Consider the following 17,230-nt stretch of genomic DNA (forward strand, 5'->3'; position numbering starts at 1 on the left):
AGGGAGCAGGTTAGATGTGTTCCTTTTGAAGGCAGAACCAATAGGGTTTGCTATTGACAAATTGGATATGGTTGAGAGGAGGAGAGGGGTAAGAATGATACCATGGTGGTTGAGCACCCAGAAGGATAAAGTTGCCATAACTAAGATAAGTCTGGAGGGAAAAAAAAAAAAAAAAAAAGTGGTTTTGAAAAGAAAAAAAAATCAGGAGCTCATTTGTGTACCTGTTAAGTTTGAGATGCCCATGACGCATCTACATGGAAATGCAGAGGAGACACCTGGGTATATAAGCCTCCAATTAAAGGGAGCAGTCTAGCCTGAAGAAATAAATTTAAGGCTCATCATTTTATATGTCGTATTTAAATCTGTGAAACAAGTGAGATTGTCAAGAAAATGTGAGTAAATAGAAAGGAGAGGAGAAAATGTGAGTAAATAGAAAAATAAAGGTATTTGTTTTAAGTTTTTATGTATTCAGTTTCTATCATTGCTTTTCAATTAGGCATTACTGTGTGAATTTGGGAATTACTTTGAGTAAACTAAGCAGGAATAATGTCAAGTCAGCTTTAATAAACTCAACATTTTTGTCACAACTAACGGAGTTTAGCTTCTAAACACAAATCCGTGAAAACACTTAGACGTGTATCACATTTTCTTTTTTTTCTATAAAATAATAAAATCACTAAAGCATAGTTATTTTGCAGTTATATTTGTCTTATTAGCTTTTGTAACTAAACTATAAATGTTTTGAAGATTGTAGTAACTTTAGATCACTTCGCTGGACTTACTCAATTAACAGTTCCCTGGATAACATAAGAATTATGCTTGAAATTTTTAATTAATTTTTAAAATTTTAATTTAAATTTTATGTTTAAATTTTATGGGAAGAAATTATATAAAGATGTATACAAAAGCACCTAAGTACTTTGACTTAAAATTTCCATTTCTCTTGTTTGGATTCATTTTTTTTCTCTTTGATTCTGTATGTGTTCTCTTTCCTTACACATAGATGTATATATGTATGGTATTTAATTACTTGCTTGCTTCCTATCCCCCACCCCCAGACTTTAGGAGTGTAAGAATGATCTAGATTTCCTTTTTAAAGATCCTTTGAATACAGAAATTAGTCAAACATTGCTTGGCTCCCCGCTTTACGGTAGGATGATTCTGCTTGTTTCTGAAACTCACAGTCTCTACTGCACAAGGATCTGAATCCCATGAATCCACTGAGTAATAGAGACTTCAGCAAGAGTCAAAGTCAAGAATGACTTGCTCAGGGTTCTACTTGATTCTTTTCATCTCCCCTTTGTCCTTAGAACAGTTTCTAGGATATTCTGGGAACAAAGACACTTCTTGAGAGATTTGAAGCATTTAGAAACATCACCATCTCCATTTGATTAGTCTTGAAATGAATACCAAGGATGGTCTTGAAGAGAAAATAGGAGACATACATTCATTTAGGATGTTCATATATTTTTTCCTGACTCTCAGGGCTGTAGTGGGATGACAGAGCATCCCTTCACCACGATGGACATGGAACTTGGTGATTGCTACAGAATACGGAGTGTGATTTTAGGAACCAGCTTTCCAAACCCTACCTACACCTATGTGTTTGGCTTCTGCTCTACTGCAGGGTATGAGAAAAAGAGAACAGAAGAAAACATGGAGACTAGAACAGATGCCCTTATAGTATGGTTTTCAAACTATGCTTCTCAGGACTCTGGGTTTTTTGCAGTTGCCTCAGGAACTGTGTTGGAGGTTTGGGGTGTAGGGGGTGAGAAGGAGGGGAAGGTTAGGGCTCCCGGCTCTGACCTCTGCTTTGTCAAGAGGAGTTTCACTTTTTAATATTTTTATGTGAGAATTTTACATGGCATTTCATTTTTTTTACATAACTGAATAATAAAAAGATGGAACGCCATTGCAAGACGTCGCGGGATGATGGTTCTGTCTACACCAACTTAGCCTAACCTCTCCTGCGCACCATTCTTTCTCTACTTTGAGTAATTGGCTAATAAATCTGAAACTACTTTGGTCTAAAGTGTTAATGGCTGATAATGATTTAATGCGTTTCCCCACCCAGGGAACACATTTGCATTTTAATAGAGGTCTTACTCGCAATTTTCTTAACTCAAATGAATGACTTTAATGGTGGGCATTTGAGGCGCAGCAGGGACCAATTTTGGCAGAAGAACTTTTTCAGTATCCCTAAAATCACACCACGTCATGCAGGCAGCCTGATATTACCGCCGCTAATGCCTGCCGACTCATCCTGGTAGGAAATGTTACTGGTTTGTGAGCCCCGCATGCAGGTCAAGCACGGTTTTTGAGGATTGTGTTCTCTCATCCATCAGTCCTGATGTTGCTTAATCTATATCCAGATTAGACCTCCCTGAAATAAAAACTTTGGACATTATAGTCATATATGTACCTCAACACGGAATGAAGGTCAACGGTCCCAAAAGAAAGAGGGAAAAAAGCATACTTAGCCTCACCAGTTAACACAGAGGAAAAGGAAACTATAGTCGTTGTTATCCATTTGCGATTCTTTTACTCATTGCTGAATAGAGAAAAGAAATTCTGCAAATCTTCTCATCAGAAATAAATGATTGTCAGTTTATCTTAATATTCCAAAGCCTATTCTTTCTCTTCACTTCTAATTCATTCATCTTCTTCACTCTGACCAGGTAGATTTCCCTGGGCAATGGCCACTTCTGCATGGGAAAAAAATATATGTAACAGTTCAAAGTAAGAGTTGTATTTGTATTTCTCTTTCTTTAATCGAGGCATAATTGACATACACTATTCTATCAGTTTCACGTGTACAGCATAATAATTCAACATTTGTATATATTGTTAAGTGACCACCACAATAAGTCTAGTTAACATTTGTCATCACGTTACAGATTTTTTTTTTTTTTGGTGTTGAGAACATTTAAGATCCACTCTCTTAGCAACTGTCAAATATTCGATACAGTGTTGCTAACTACAGTCACCACGCTGTACATTAATCCCTGTGACTTATTTTATGACTGGAAGTTTGTACCTTTGACTGTCTTCACCCATTCCCCCCCCCCCACCCCACCCTGCGCCTCTGGCAACCACCGATTACCAATCTCTCCTCTCTGTCTATGAGCTTTGTTTGTTTTTTTAGATTCCACTTATAAGTGAGATCATGCAGTATTTGTCTATCTCTGTCTGACTTAATTCCCTTAGCATAATGTCGTCAAGGTCCATGCGTATTGTCTCAAATGGCAAGATTTCATACGTTTTTTGATAAATTTATTTTTTTTTTAATTTTGGCTGCATTGGGTCTTTGTTGCTGCGCGCGGGCTTTCTCTAGTTGCGGCAAGTGGGGGCTACTCTTTGTGGCCGTGCATGAGCTTCTCATTGTGGTGGCTTCTCTTGTTGTGGAGCATGGGCTCTAGGCCCACAGGCTTCAGTAGTTGTGGCACGTGGGCTCAGTAGTTGTGGCTCGTGGGCTCTAGAGCACAGGTTCAGTAGTTGTGGCTCATGGGCTTAGTTGCTCTCTGACATGTGGGATCTTCCCGGACCAGGGATCGAACCCATATCCCCTGCATTGGCAGGTGAATTCTGAACCACTGCGTCACCAGGGAAGTCCAAGATTTCTTACTTTTTTATAGCTGAATAATATTTCAGTATGTGTATGTGTATGTGTGTGTATATATGTGTGTGTGTGTGTATATATATATATATGGTATTTTCTTTATCCAGCCATTCATCAAGAAAGACTTAGGTTGTTTCCATATCTTAGTGACTGTGAATAATGCTGCAATGAACAGAGGGGTATATGTATGTTTCCCAGTTAATGTTTTTGCTTTCTTTAAGTACCCAAAAGCGGAATTGCTAGATCACGTGGTAGTTCTAGTTTTAATTTTTTGAGGAACCTCCAGAGTGTTTCCACAGTGGCTGCATCAATTTACATCGCACCAACAGTGCACTATGTTACTATGTTCCCTTTTCTCCACACCCTCACCAACGCTCGTTATCTGTTGTCTTTTTGATGATGGCCATTCTGACAGGTGTGAGGTGATACCTCATTGTGGTTTAGATTTGCATTTCCCTCATAATTAGTAATGTTGAGTATGTATTTCATGTACCTGTTGCCCATCTATATGTCTTATTTAGAAAAAAAAATGTTTATTTAGATCCTCTGCCCATTTTTTAATCAGATTGGGGTGGGTTTTTTTTGCTATTACGTTTTATGATTTTTTAATATATTTTGGATGTTAACCCCTTATCAGATGTATGGTTTTCATTTTTTTTTTCCTCATTCAGTAGGCTGCCTTTTCATTTTGTCGATGGTTTCCTTTGCTGTGCAGAAGCCTTTTGGTTGGACATAGTCCAACTTGTCTCTTTTTGTTGCCTTTGCTTTAGATGTCTTCCCTTTGTGTTTCTAACTCAGAGGTTATTAGCTAATTTCCACTTGTGTCATGTAGTTTGAAGGCTTTTAAATATTGGAAAAAAGGGGTTGGAAATGACCAATATAAAATGACATAACCTCTACTCAGGTGCACTTACGCCTAGTGACACCCTCAGCCAATTTAGAATAATGATTTTGTCCCGAAAATCATGAGTGGTAGTCAAGGACTAGTGGATTCACAGACAGTCGAGCCCAAAGAAGTGAAGTAGAATAGACTCATGGTACCGGCTTCAGTAACGGTCAGCCCCACTGAGTGAGCTTCAAGGGGGTCAGTCATTGTCTCTTCATGCATTTCATAGGATTTCTCATGAGAATATGTCCTCTGCAACACTTTCACTAAGTCACATATTTTAAATCACTGACTCAGGCTGAAGAATTACCTCAAGTGAGTTGAACATGCAAAGCACCAAGTCCAGTGTTTTCCCACAGCAGGCACTTAGCAAAGCAGCTCTTGTTATTTGTACCATCATCATCTTGTCAGTAATAATTACTATCACGGAACCAAAGTTCCATGGGTCAAGGTGCTTTCTTAGATGTTTGAATACTATCCTCTAAGGGTAGCGTGGGGAAACTTTAGAAGAAAATTCCAGAATAATTCTTTTGAAGTTGCTTCTAGGCTCAAAGTCTTTACTAGAATTAAAAAAGAGGAAAAAGAAACAAACCCTCTACCTACAGCAATCCTAGAAGTGTTAATGGCCTTTCCTATTGTGAAAATATTGTCTGTTATGTGGTATTTCAAATTTAGTACCAACAGTTTTTTGTTTTTTTTTTTTTTTTCATTTTCCTCGGTCCTTTGTTGAAAAAACGTCAAATTTTTCTATTATACCTTTTTCAGGATAGGATAGTTTTTCCAAAAATAGTTTCTCTGGAAGTCAATTTTGCTTTACAAAAATAAAAGATACTGTTCATATCTTTGTTTGAAAATATAGGTAATAGGAAAGAACCTGTTATCTAAGAATACCTGATACTAAAACAAGGCCACTTAATCTCCTGAGAATCTGAGCCAGATTCCTCAATTATGGTTGAAACAAAGGTTTACTTTGGCCTTCAGTTTGAAGGATAAGGAGAAAGTGATTTAAATGAATGCTGTTTCCTAAGTTAATTATTCTGGCGATCTCACTTGGTAGCATGATTTGCAAAAGGGCCATTTTTGCCAAAGTTGTTCAGAATTTCATACATTTTGCAAAGACTTCTCTTATAAGCACTTGTTACTTAAATGAACTTGTTTTCTGAAGCATCATATCATCCTTTTTTCAGTTTTCTTTTCATCAGTGGTTAACTAGCCCAAATGCCTGAGACACGTTTATCCCTCTCTTATATAAACTCAAGTGTACGTACAGCCAGTGCACATTCAGTGGCCTCAGGACCTGATACGGTCCCTCAGTACATGGACACGGGCTGTTTTCTAGTTATAAACAATTTTTTAGCCATTTTATATTCAACTATTTCTTCCCCTCAAATTTCCCCTGACACGGATAATACTAAAAGTATTATCCATACTTTTAAATTTCTCGTTTTAGCCTCTATACCTCTTAACATATCTTTAAAAAATATTTTCTATCTTATGATCTTCCTGGGATGTATTTTGTGTGTTTTCTCAAATTTTCCAAATAACTGTTTTTCAAGTCAGCTTAGTTGCCTATTCAAACTACCCAGTGATATTTTTATCTAATTAACCATGTGTTTAGTGCTAACATTTCTAAACTGACCAAATATTTTCTCAGGCCCCATTTCTTCTCATGGTTTCTAGTCTTTTCTGGCTTTGGTCATTTCAAGCATATTTATTCTAAATTTTCATTTAGATTTTGTTGTTGTTTTGTTTAGTTTCTGTTTCCTTTGGAGCCCGAGGGGACACGGTCTTTATTTTTCTGTCTCCTATCTCTCCCTCCTGGCGATTTCTCTCTTGGAGGGGTCAGGATTCATCTACTGGGGTCTCGCCCACCCAGGGCTTCTGCCTGTGCTTTCCACTTGTCCCTTAGGCTGTGGACTATCTCTGGAGTAGGTGAAACACTTCTCTTTGCTGAGCATCCAGGTGGTCATTTGTTCGCACCCAGTTTTCCTGCTTATCTCTTGCCCGTGGGTCTCTGCGTCCAGAAACTACTGTACACGTGGGTTTCACCCTTATAGTCGGCTGCACCGCGGAGCTCCAGCCTCCCCTGAGAACTTTTGAGTCCTGTCTGCAGTTGGAGGAAGGCTAGAAAGTCCTTGCTGCTTCTTCCCTCATCCCGTGGACAGCTTTCTGGCTCCTGATTGGAGGCTGGGGAAGCTCTAAGTGCCTTAACGATTGATGGAAGGGCCTTGACTCCGATTGGCTGCGTCCACTGAGGTCTTCAGCCTAGGCTCCCCTCCCCGCAGAGGCCTCAGATCCTGACCCCAGATTTTCAACCCTTCCCTCGTCCTGCAGTTTGATGAGCTGTGTTAGCTGTGCCTCCTGCCCCGGTCTGTGGCTCCAAGTTTCCTCTTAATTCCTATCAGCTAGAGACTCCTCTCTCTCTTGACTGTGAGCTTAGCTATGTATTCCATATTACATTGCTTTATTTTATTCATAATCTCCATGTGATTAGAGTGAAAAGGAATTCTTTCCGGGGCAATTCAGTCTACTATGTTTGTGGGTATTAGTTTGCCATCATAAAATACTACGAACTGGGGGATTTAAACAACATAAATTTATTTCCATACAGTTCTGAAGGCTGGAAATACAAGATCAAAGTGTGGGCAGGGTTGATTACTTCTGAGTCCTCTTTCCTTGGCTTGTAGATGGCTGTCTTCTCCCTGTGTCTCTTCAAATTGTCCTCCTTCTGTCCGTGCCTGTGTCCTAATCTTCTCTTTTTATAAGGACATCAGTCATGTTGGCTTGGGGCCATCTCTAATGACTTCTTTTAACTTAGTCACTTCTTTAAAGGCCTTATCTCTAAATATAGTCACATTCTGAGGTATTGGCAGCTAGAACTTTAACATACAGATTTCTGGGACATGGTTCATCCCATGGGAATAGAGAATTCTATTATAGAATTCAATCTGGCTAGGATGGTATGATAATAATAATATTAAACACTATGAATTTAATACCTCTATTAATCTTTCTAATGGACTACCATGTTCAAGTCATTTGAAGATAGAATATTATGTGGCAATCAGAGTTCATCAATTTGACTTTATTTTTGGGAAGACAGATACAGACAGATTGTTGTTGTGACTTAGCAAGATGGTAGCCATCGCAGCCTCAGTGCTCCCACATTTGGTCCCTTTTGTACAGTGTTGATCAATGTCTGCTGTTTGCCAGGAACTGTCCTAGGCCCTGGGAATAGAGTGATGATGAACAAGACGGATCGGATCAGGTCTCCATGTTCATAAACCTTACGGACCAGTAGGAGGGAGAGAAAATACACACATATATAGATGACAGTAATTTATATTCTGAAGGAAGTCAAGAATCATATCAAATGCCTGCTTTGCCCTGTTTCGTTAGTCATTCACACTGGAAATCCAGGGACTGGGTTAGAGTCTGCTTTGTAAGCTGTCTTCCGGACAACTGCTCACTAACTCCTTATTGGTTTGTCTCCCTAAGTCCCGTAAAATCCATGTCCTTCTGTTAATCCCCCCTTCTGATGTCATCATGACTGCACTGTGTGATCGTTTTTGTCTTTGTTTTTTAGCATGACTAAAAACATGATTTTGGAATCACACATTCTTTGAATAATGTCCCAGCTGTGCTTTCTGACCTCGGAGAAATTAATTATACCTTCTCAGAGCTTCAGTTTCCTCATATTTAGAATAAGGACCTAACGTTTCTTACCTCCTAGGATTGTCATAAGAATTAAAAGACAGTGTACGTAAAGCTTTAATAACGGTGCCTAGTGCATCATACGTATTCAGAAGAATGGAAGCTATTATTGTATTGTCATTTTTACCCGTGTAGCTGTAACAGCTTCCTGGTTGTTCTTCTAATTTACTTTCCATAGAGCTGCTGGTGTGTGATCTTCCGAAATCTCAAATCTGATTGTGTTAAGTCACAATATAAGGTCTGTTGATGACATTCCTCGGAAATCACGAGAAAGGTCCTTTGTAATTTGGTTCCTGTTGTTCTGACCACAACCTCTGCCAAGCTTTGGTCGAACGAATCACTCATCGCTTCATGAAATTAGAAGCTTTTATGACTTTCCTTTAAATTTATAATTTCACTGGGCTGCCCTATTTATAAGGCTTTTCCTCCACTAGTTCAGTCTGGTGACTGTATTTATTTCTATCACAACTCAAGCATTATCTTCCCCAAATGCTTATTATCCTGATGCCTCTGAACCAGGACCCCTCTCTGTGTCGCCCTCTGCACACCTCTGTTCTCTTATTTTCAAACGCTCGTATCCCTGTCTGCTTCTGCCAGTGCAGTGATTAGGGATTGTTTATCTTTATTTCTTCACTCCTAACATGCTGTTTGGCTGTTTTTTATGGACCAGAGGCTTACTAAATATTTGAAGTGATTTAAATGTGGCATAAGGTGATCTAATTGATGTTGACTTAAACGTATTTGTTTACTGTTTGGTCCCTTCAGTATGGAATGCAAGAATTTGGAAGGTCACCACATGGAAAAGGATTTGGTTTGTTTCTTGTTGTTCCTTAGGGTAGATGTAAAGTAAATCGATAGAGAATAAAGAGAGAGAAATATTAGCCAAAGTATATTGTGGAACTTTCCAACAGTTATCAGTACCCAGATGGCCAGAAATGCGTTGGCCCTCTCTCTGGAGCAATTAGATTTAATACGGATCACCTAAGCACTTATGAAGAGGTTTATCAAAGAGATTTCTGTATTGAACAGGAAGTACCATCCTAGACCTAATGAGGGTGATTTTCTAAGAGTGGAATTGGGGAATGTTTATGTCATGTTATTTTTTTTTTTTTAATTTTTTTTTAAAATTTATTTATTTTATTTTTGACTGCGTTGGGTCTTCGTTGCTGCGCGTGGGCTTTCTCTAGCTGCGGCAAGCGCGGGCCACTCTGTTGCGGTGCGCGGACTTCTCGTTGCGGTGGCTTCCCTTGTTGCAGAGCACGGGCTCTAGGCGCATGGGCTTCAGTCGTTGTGGCACACAGGCTCAGTAGTTGTGGCTCGCAGGCTCTAGAGCACAGGCTCGGTAGTAGTGGCGCATGAGCTTAGCCGCTCGGCGGCACGTGGGATCTTCCTGGACCAGGGATTGAACCTGCGTCCCCTGCATTGGCAGGCGGATTCTTAACCACTGCACCACCAGGGAAGTCCCCTGTAATGTTATTTTAAAGTGCACTCAACTGATCCTGGTGCAGCTCATCTACCAAAAAGGATTCCCACAAGACCAGACATTCTTTAATTTTAATATAATTAAAAATTCTCATTTCAAATTATATTTTGTATTATTTTGGTTTTCATGAACTCATTTATTATTTCATGGACAAATTTGCCTAAAAAAATTGATCAAAAACGTATTTATTTTTCTGACAGTTCTGAGGCCTGTTGATTATACTCAGCACATTACATAGGTTGGTAGCCGATGTGCTTTCTGTCTCTCTTAAGGACATATCTTTTCTAAGCAGCTAAAGCAAAGGTAAATAAAGAGTCTGTTAGCGTTTTACTACAATCTAATGTTAATATTTTTAACCAAAACCTGCTGGAAATTTCTCAGTATTCCCTATCTCCATATGGTGCTAGAATTTGGTCCATTGGGTCTGTCCTTAGAATATGGTACCTATGCCCTGTCAATGGCTCAAACCCAATGTTGTCCACTGGATCTACTGTGCCTTACAGCCAGTAATCTGAACTCCAGGAGCCTCTACCATTGGGAGAAATGATTCTTTATCAAAAAAAGAACATTCATGAAGTGGTCGGGAAAACTTGGAAAGCAAAGCAAGAAGATTTCTATGAAGAAAAAATGTTTTAAAATACGAAGTTATAATCATTCAAAAATTTTAGCAGGAATATTAGTTTCCTGGTTTAAGATACTGTATTAGATGGCAGTAATTAAGAAAAAAATGCATGGTTGCTCCACTATGTTGCTTATTATTACAGCTGGAGAGATGATTTATGCAGGGTTATAATTACCAATTCAAAACACCATCAAATATATTATAAATGGGCAGGTAATTCGTTTTAATGCTGCCACCAATTAAAGTACTAAAGCAAAAGAGTGTACAATGAATCCCTAAATTATTATTCAGCATGCTGTCTGTCAATTTTTTCTGGAAATGATGGTCTTTCTTCCATTGCTCAGAAAAAAACAAGAAGTGCTACATTAAAGAATTTTTCATGGTTAGCATAAGAAATTTGGTTGTATTAGTGGTTATTAGAGATGTTTCTTGGAAACCCTTATTTGTGATCCTAAATTTATTGTTGACTAGTAATGAGGTTCATTTTTTAATGGGCATTATATCCTCATACAAAATCTATCACATGATTTTTATACTGGTAAATATTTTTATTTTCCATGTTATTAAAAATATTTTGACCAGGGCTTCCCTGGTGACGCAGTGGTCGAGAGTCCGCCTGCCGATACAGGGGACACGGGTTCATGCCCTGGTCCGGGAGGATCCCACATGCCGCGGAGCGGCTGGGCCCGTGAGCCATGGCCGCTGAGCCTGCGCGTCCGGAGCCTGTACTCCGCAAGGGGAGAGGCCACAACAGTGAGAGGCCCGCGTACCGCAAAAAAAAAAAAAAAAAAAAAATTTTGACCAAATGAGACTATTTGGATTGCTGTAATCTGATCTGTAAGATGTCATCTCCCTCCAGGTTGTTTTAGCAAGATGATTCATTCAAACCTTTGTTAGAACGTGGTTGTTGGAATGGTTAGTTCAAATAGGATGTAACTAACGTAAGATTCATAATCCAGTCAGGCAGCCCCGAGGCCATCTGGGTCTGGGGAACAGTGGAACCCATTGATTCTTAATGGACTTTCTGGGTTCTTCATCCAGAAGAGAACCTGAGCTTAAGTGTTTTAACTAAATCTTAACCCAAGTTTTTCTAAAACTTGTTTCAAGAAACTAATGTTAAGAAGTAGTTAGAAAAAATAATTTCCTGAATTCTCATCACTATACATTTTTTTTTTTTTTCCCCTGAAGGAATGGGTTTGAAAAGAGAGATGTGTGGACCTGGCCCATTTCACATTTGTGTCTGTGCTCATTATTTCCAGACATATAACCTGACAGTGCCGTGGCCAAAACCTATTTCTTGAATGAGCAATTAGTCCAGTTTGGCTTCTTCAAATACTCACCATAAATGCTTACCCAGTGCTTTCTGTGGGCCAGCCTTGATGCTTTGCGCTGGGGATACAGAGCTGGGTTGCTGTGGGGGTCTCTCCCCATCAGACACTGAAGGAGGATCCCAGATATATGATAAAGTAGGCAATAGAGCTGTAATGTAAGGGTACCTCAGACATAAGTAAAGGAGTATGTAGTCATTTCTTCTTAAGCAGAGTTTAAGAAAAAGCATCAAAGAAAAGATGACTCAAAAAGAGCCTTCAGAACAAAACTGAGTTATCTGTAGTGAGGTGGATGGACCTAGAGTCTGTCATACAGAGTGAGTAAGTCAGAAAGAGAAAAACAAATACCATATGCTAACACATACATATGGAATCTAAAAAAAAAAAAAAAATGGTTCTGAAGAACCTAGGGGCAGGACAGGAATAAAGACACAGACATAGAGAATGGACTTGAGGACACGGGGAGGGGGAAGGGTAAGCTGGGACAAAGTGAGAGAGTGGCATGGACATATATACACTACCAAATGTAAAAGAGATAGCTAGTGGGAAGCAGCAGCATAGCACAGGGAGATCAGCTCGGTGCTCTGTGACCACCTAGAGGGGTGGGAGAGGGAGGGTGGGAGGGAGACGCAAGAGGGAGGAGATGTGGGGATATATGTATACATATAGCTGATTCACTTTGTTATACAGCAGAAACTAACACACCATTGTAAAGCAATTATACTCCAATAAAGATGTTAAAAAAAATTAAAATAAAAAGACTAAGAACCTCAAAAAAAAAAAAAAACCTTCAAAGCAGAGTGGGTATTTGCCAGACAGAGGGGAAGTGGGCTTGAGGAATGGGTAGAAGGATTGAGCACAGAAGAAATGTAAACTAGGGGCGAACAGCTGCCTAGAGCTCCAGGGTTGTTCAACTCCTGTGTCTGTGTGTAAAGAACCTTAGACCTTGGACTTGGCTGTGACTTTCACCTGCTGCTCTAACTCTGCCCTTAATTTCACTGTCAGGCTCATCTAGCAAGTGTTTTATTTTATTTATGTTCTACTCACTACCCTACCTCCTGTTTACCACTAAGCCCCAGCTCTTATATTTGCTTATTGTTAAAAGCATGTACCTGCATTTGACGAGTAATAATTTCATATCCAAAACTAACTTTCTACAGTAGTGTTGATCATCCTTTTGAAATCTTTTAATTTTGGTCTTTATGTCACTGCAACACAGTTGCTCTATTCTTCCTCAACCTTTTCTCCCATGTTTGTTGTTACATTTTTCTCATTTTCTAATCACTTTTATACAATGTCCTTCTCCTTTATTTAACTGATTTTTTGGGGGTATAATTTACATACAGTAAAATATGCCCATTTTAAAGGCATAATTTGGTGAGATTTTGAACAATGTACATATAGATGTTGATATAGATATATCTCCTTTATATTTTAATTATTTTCATGTTTTGGAAGAGGTCTAATCTGTTAAATCTGTTAATGGAACCCCATTACTTCATTAATGAAAATCTTTAGCAAACCACACTTAGGGTTTTACTCCTTTGAAATATCTTGACTCTCTTTTGGAAATGTTTTCAATTTAACTTGCATATTTTAATTCTCTTAAATGTAATAAATATGCAAATAGTTATTTGAGCAATGAGCTGTCATAAAATAAACCTACACATTCATAAGTTAAAACCTGGTAAGAGCAAAGTAATGCAAATATGCAGGTTAATAATGAATAGTACTTATTTGTATAATATTCACTTATACTTAATATAATAATAATTAATAGTAAATCATTTATTAAATTCACCTCAGTTTGTAGTATTCACCAACTTTTTTTTTTTTTTTTTTGGGGGGGGTGGTACGCGGGCCTCTCACTGCTGTGGCCTTTCCTGTTGCGGAGCACAGGCTCCAGACGTGCAGGCTCAGCAGCCATGGCTCACGGGCCCAGCCGCTCCGCGGCATGTGGGATCTTCCTGGACCAGGGCACGAACCCGTGTCCCCTGCATTGGCAGGCGGACTCTCAACCACTGCGCCACCAGGGGAGCCCCTATTCACCAAATTTGAATCTCACCTTTTCCACTAAAAAAACAGAAATCCTGTCTCTAATTTCTTTGTTTGGTTTTATTATTTTGCTTCTAAGGTTTCAAGATTTTTGTCCCGAGGATAGAAAATATATTAACCTTAAAAAAGTAGTAGTAAGGTGCTCCACTATTAGGAAAATAACTCAATGGTTAACAATATATCTTCTTTTATTTCTTTGTAAAGTATTCCAAGATAAGCAAAATGGATAGATTGAAGCCACATATTACAATGAGAGAATTATAGAATCCAAGCCTGTCATCTTCATATCCCATCCTGTGTATCTGGCTATAAATATTAATTTTCCAAAGCTTTCCATTATATCTAAAAAAACTTATATTTTTGTTCTTTCTCAGAGTATTTAACCTTCCTTTTCTTTTCTGCATAGTCAAGACTTGTTCATACTTTAAGGTGAGTTCAAACACAATATACTTCCTTGACAAACGAATCCTGAAGTACTATCTTCATTCAACGAATCTTGATAGAAGTTAACATTTAATACATTTTCTGGGAGATAACAATGACATTGGTCTACAATGTTCCAATTTTTGTACATAGCATGTGTTTTTACATCTCACCAAATAAATTTCAAGATCCAAAGGCAAGTTTTTTTTGGTTTTTTGCTCCCCAAATCTTTGATTTACTTTACAATTTCACTTTCTCTTATGAAAATGATAAAATAAAATTGAACATAAGAAAAGCTGATGAATAGAGATGTTCAAATATATCATTCTTTATCTAGATATTCTAACATTTAATTCAGCCTGTACTGGGTACCTACTATATGAAGCTAAGAGTTGAGAAAAATACAAAAAAGTTAGAAGACATGAGTTTGTCTCCTTTATGGACTTACTTTACATAGGAGGTAAAGCAACAGTAAAATTGTAAAACGAGAAGTATATGATTGCATGCTCAAATGACAAAGTTATGATAGAAAATATTCCTAGTCCAGTAGCACTGAGCTATATGTACTTATTTTTTCAGCTTAAACTTAAAATGAGAGAATAGCAATTGAAGTGGAAATACCACTGTAGAAGTATATTGGTTTAGTTTCTAAACAATCGACGATTTCAAGGAGCATAAGTTTTCTCATTTTTAATATGATTGTGTCAAGGTTTAAATAAATTAAATCACAGTTTCAATAAAATTGATCTTCTCAGTAATGTTATTTAATAAGATATTTTATTAGGAAATTTATATCTATAATAGCAAATTTGGTAATATTAGATCCATTCGTTTTTGTTTATGTTTCTTGAGAAATATGTTCAAATTCTTTATCATATCAAGTAAAGTGATTATATGAAGAAACCCATATGAATATGATTCCAACTGCTAAAGGAATGGAAATCAAAAACATTTTTGATTGAAAATTCATATAATATATGTATCTTATAAGATTTTAGAAAGATAACCAAGAGAAAAATTTAATATGCATAAAATATAGAGACATCTTTTTCCCATTTTCCATAAAGGGATTTTTAGAATGTCACATCACTTGTAAATAGCTAGAATCAATGAAGAAATCTTTCTTTCTGTTTATTTATTTAATAGAGGAAAACATTGTCAATAGTTCTGTTGAAAAAGACATTAGAAAAATTTAATTTCATGATTACTCCTTTCTTTTTTACTGTTGTTCCTCTCTTTATATTTATTCCCATCTCAATGATGTGTACACTTTTTAGAAGACATTCTTTAAGGTAACAAAGCATGTTACCTAGGAATATGTGCATGTAGTATGTATTTAGGAATGGTTTCCGTATTATTATTCCCTAAATAGTCTGAAGATATTTAGGAAATAGAGTTAATAAAATCACTTATGTTTATATTCTTACCAGTTAAATTAGAAAGAAAGGGCACACATACAAGGATAAATAATGTAGAAAATAGCATGTGGTGAGCGTTGGATACATAATCCTGATCGTTTTTAGGACAAATGGTTTTGGGAGAAGCTTTACAGAAGATGGCATTGAATCTGCATCTTGACAACAGAATAGGGACACTAATGTAAAAAATGAGCAGTGAGAGGTGTGATTTGTGGATAATCTCTGATCAGTAGGGTCTGGAGGAAATCTTCATATGGAGTATTAAAGAGAGAAAGAGTAGAATAGTGTGCCTAAAACACAGAGGTCTTGTTGGTATAGAGGCAGGTGAAAAAGATGGATGAAATTCAAGATAGACCATGTGGAACTCATCCTTTAAGGAAGGAAAACTATTTGAATACCAAAGGCACTGAACAGGTTTTAAGGTCCAGAATGTATAACACAATTAAGCCTCCACTATGTGGCAGCCCACACGTAATTGATTGAGTGGTGAAAAAACAAAGGCTTGGAAATCTAGTAGGATGTCTGTATTCAAGTCCATATTTTCCCAGGATTATGGACAAGATTTAGGTGAGTAAAGACATAATAAATAAAAACAAAGCGCTACCATGAGGAGGAAAAGAGCATGATACCGAGTAGAGTTGGTTAGATGGTGAAATTGGAGTCGTGTGTGTGTGTGTGTGTGTGTGTGCGCGCGCGCGCGCGTGAGCGCATGTGCGCGTGCATGTGCCCGTGTACATTGTTAAGATTACGACTGCAAAGCTGATTTGAGGTAAAACAACCAATTAGGATTTTTCAGGTTGAAACAAAAAGTCAAATTCTGTTTTAGGTTACAAGGAGCAATAACTGTTTTGTTTTGTTTTTTAATTGAAGTATAGTTGATTTACAATGTTGTGTTAGTTTCAGGGGTACAGCAGTGATTCAAATACACACATAATTATATATTATAATTTTTCAGATTCTTTTCCCTTAAAGGTTATTACAAAATATTGAGTATAGTTCCCTGTGCTATACAGTAGATCTTTGTTGGAGCAATAACTCTTTTTACATGATGGGATTTTTCAAAGGTAAGGAAGAGAGATGATGGTCCTAACACCAACATAGACAAGTTTTGGGGCAGTCGGCACCTGGGTCATCATTCAGACAGTCCAGCAGTAATTGTGATTCAGTAGAAACTCTAGTAGATCAATAAAAAGACTTCGCCTTCTTGTCCCCTCAGCAGCAGACAAGAAAACTCCTAATTCTTTGTTTCACCATTAGGGCAACATGGAAACTTTCTGACCTCAGTTTTACTTCCCCTGCTTCTCTCACTACCATAGGTTCACTGCTCTCTCCCCTCTGAGTGTGTATGTGCTCTCTCCTCTATAGACACATGGGCAAGAAATCAGGTAATCAGTCACCTATGAGTTTGCTGGCTGCAAGTTGATGGCCAATTTCTGAGGAAGTGTGTGCCCTTTGCTCAGGAAATGGGAAGAGTGGTTCGTAAAGGAAGTGCATCAGAAGCTGCTCTCAAAGAAGTGTGCCGGCAGGTGGCTCAGAATTCACTAATTCACAGCTCCCTTCACAGTGACACCTCATGCCTACTTCTGGTGCCTCAGTTTATTAAACACCCCCCCCCACATGCCATACACACACACCACACCACACACACAATAAACACATACACACCAAACACCATACACACA

At 38.0% G+C, this 17,230-nt stretch overlaps 1 protein-coding gene across 1 annotated transcript in view; it reads left to right on the forward strand.

The window, feature by feature from the left end:
* Nucleotides 1-1,521: 1,521 nt before the first annotated feature.
* The window catches only part of CSMD1 (CUB and Sushi multiple domains 1), a 1,488,158-nt gene continuing 1,472,449 nt past the window's right edge, over nt 1,522-17,230 (forward strand). The window contains exon 1 of the mRNA XM_027123007.1: nt 1,522-1,768. Coding sequence (XP_026978808.1) covers nt 1,522-1,768 — 247 coding nt within the window. The remainder of the gene's footprint in view (nt 1,769-17,230) is intronic.

This window comes from Aethalodelphis obliquidens, unplaced genomic scaffold, assembly GCF_003676395.1.
Source record: "Aethalodelphis obliquidens isolate GAN/ISIS:26980383/991018 unplaced genomic scaffold, ASM367639v1 scaffold25, whole genome shotgun sequence".
In the NCBI taxonomy this organism is placed as follows: Eukaryota; Metazoa; Chordata; class Mammalia; order Artiodactyla; family Delphinidae; genus Aethalodelphis; species Aethalodelphis obliquidens.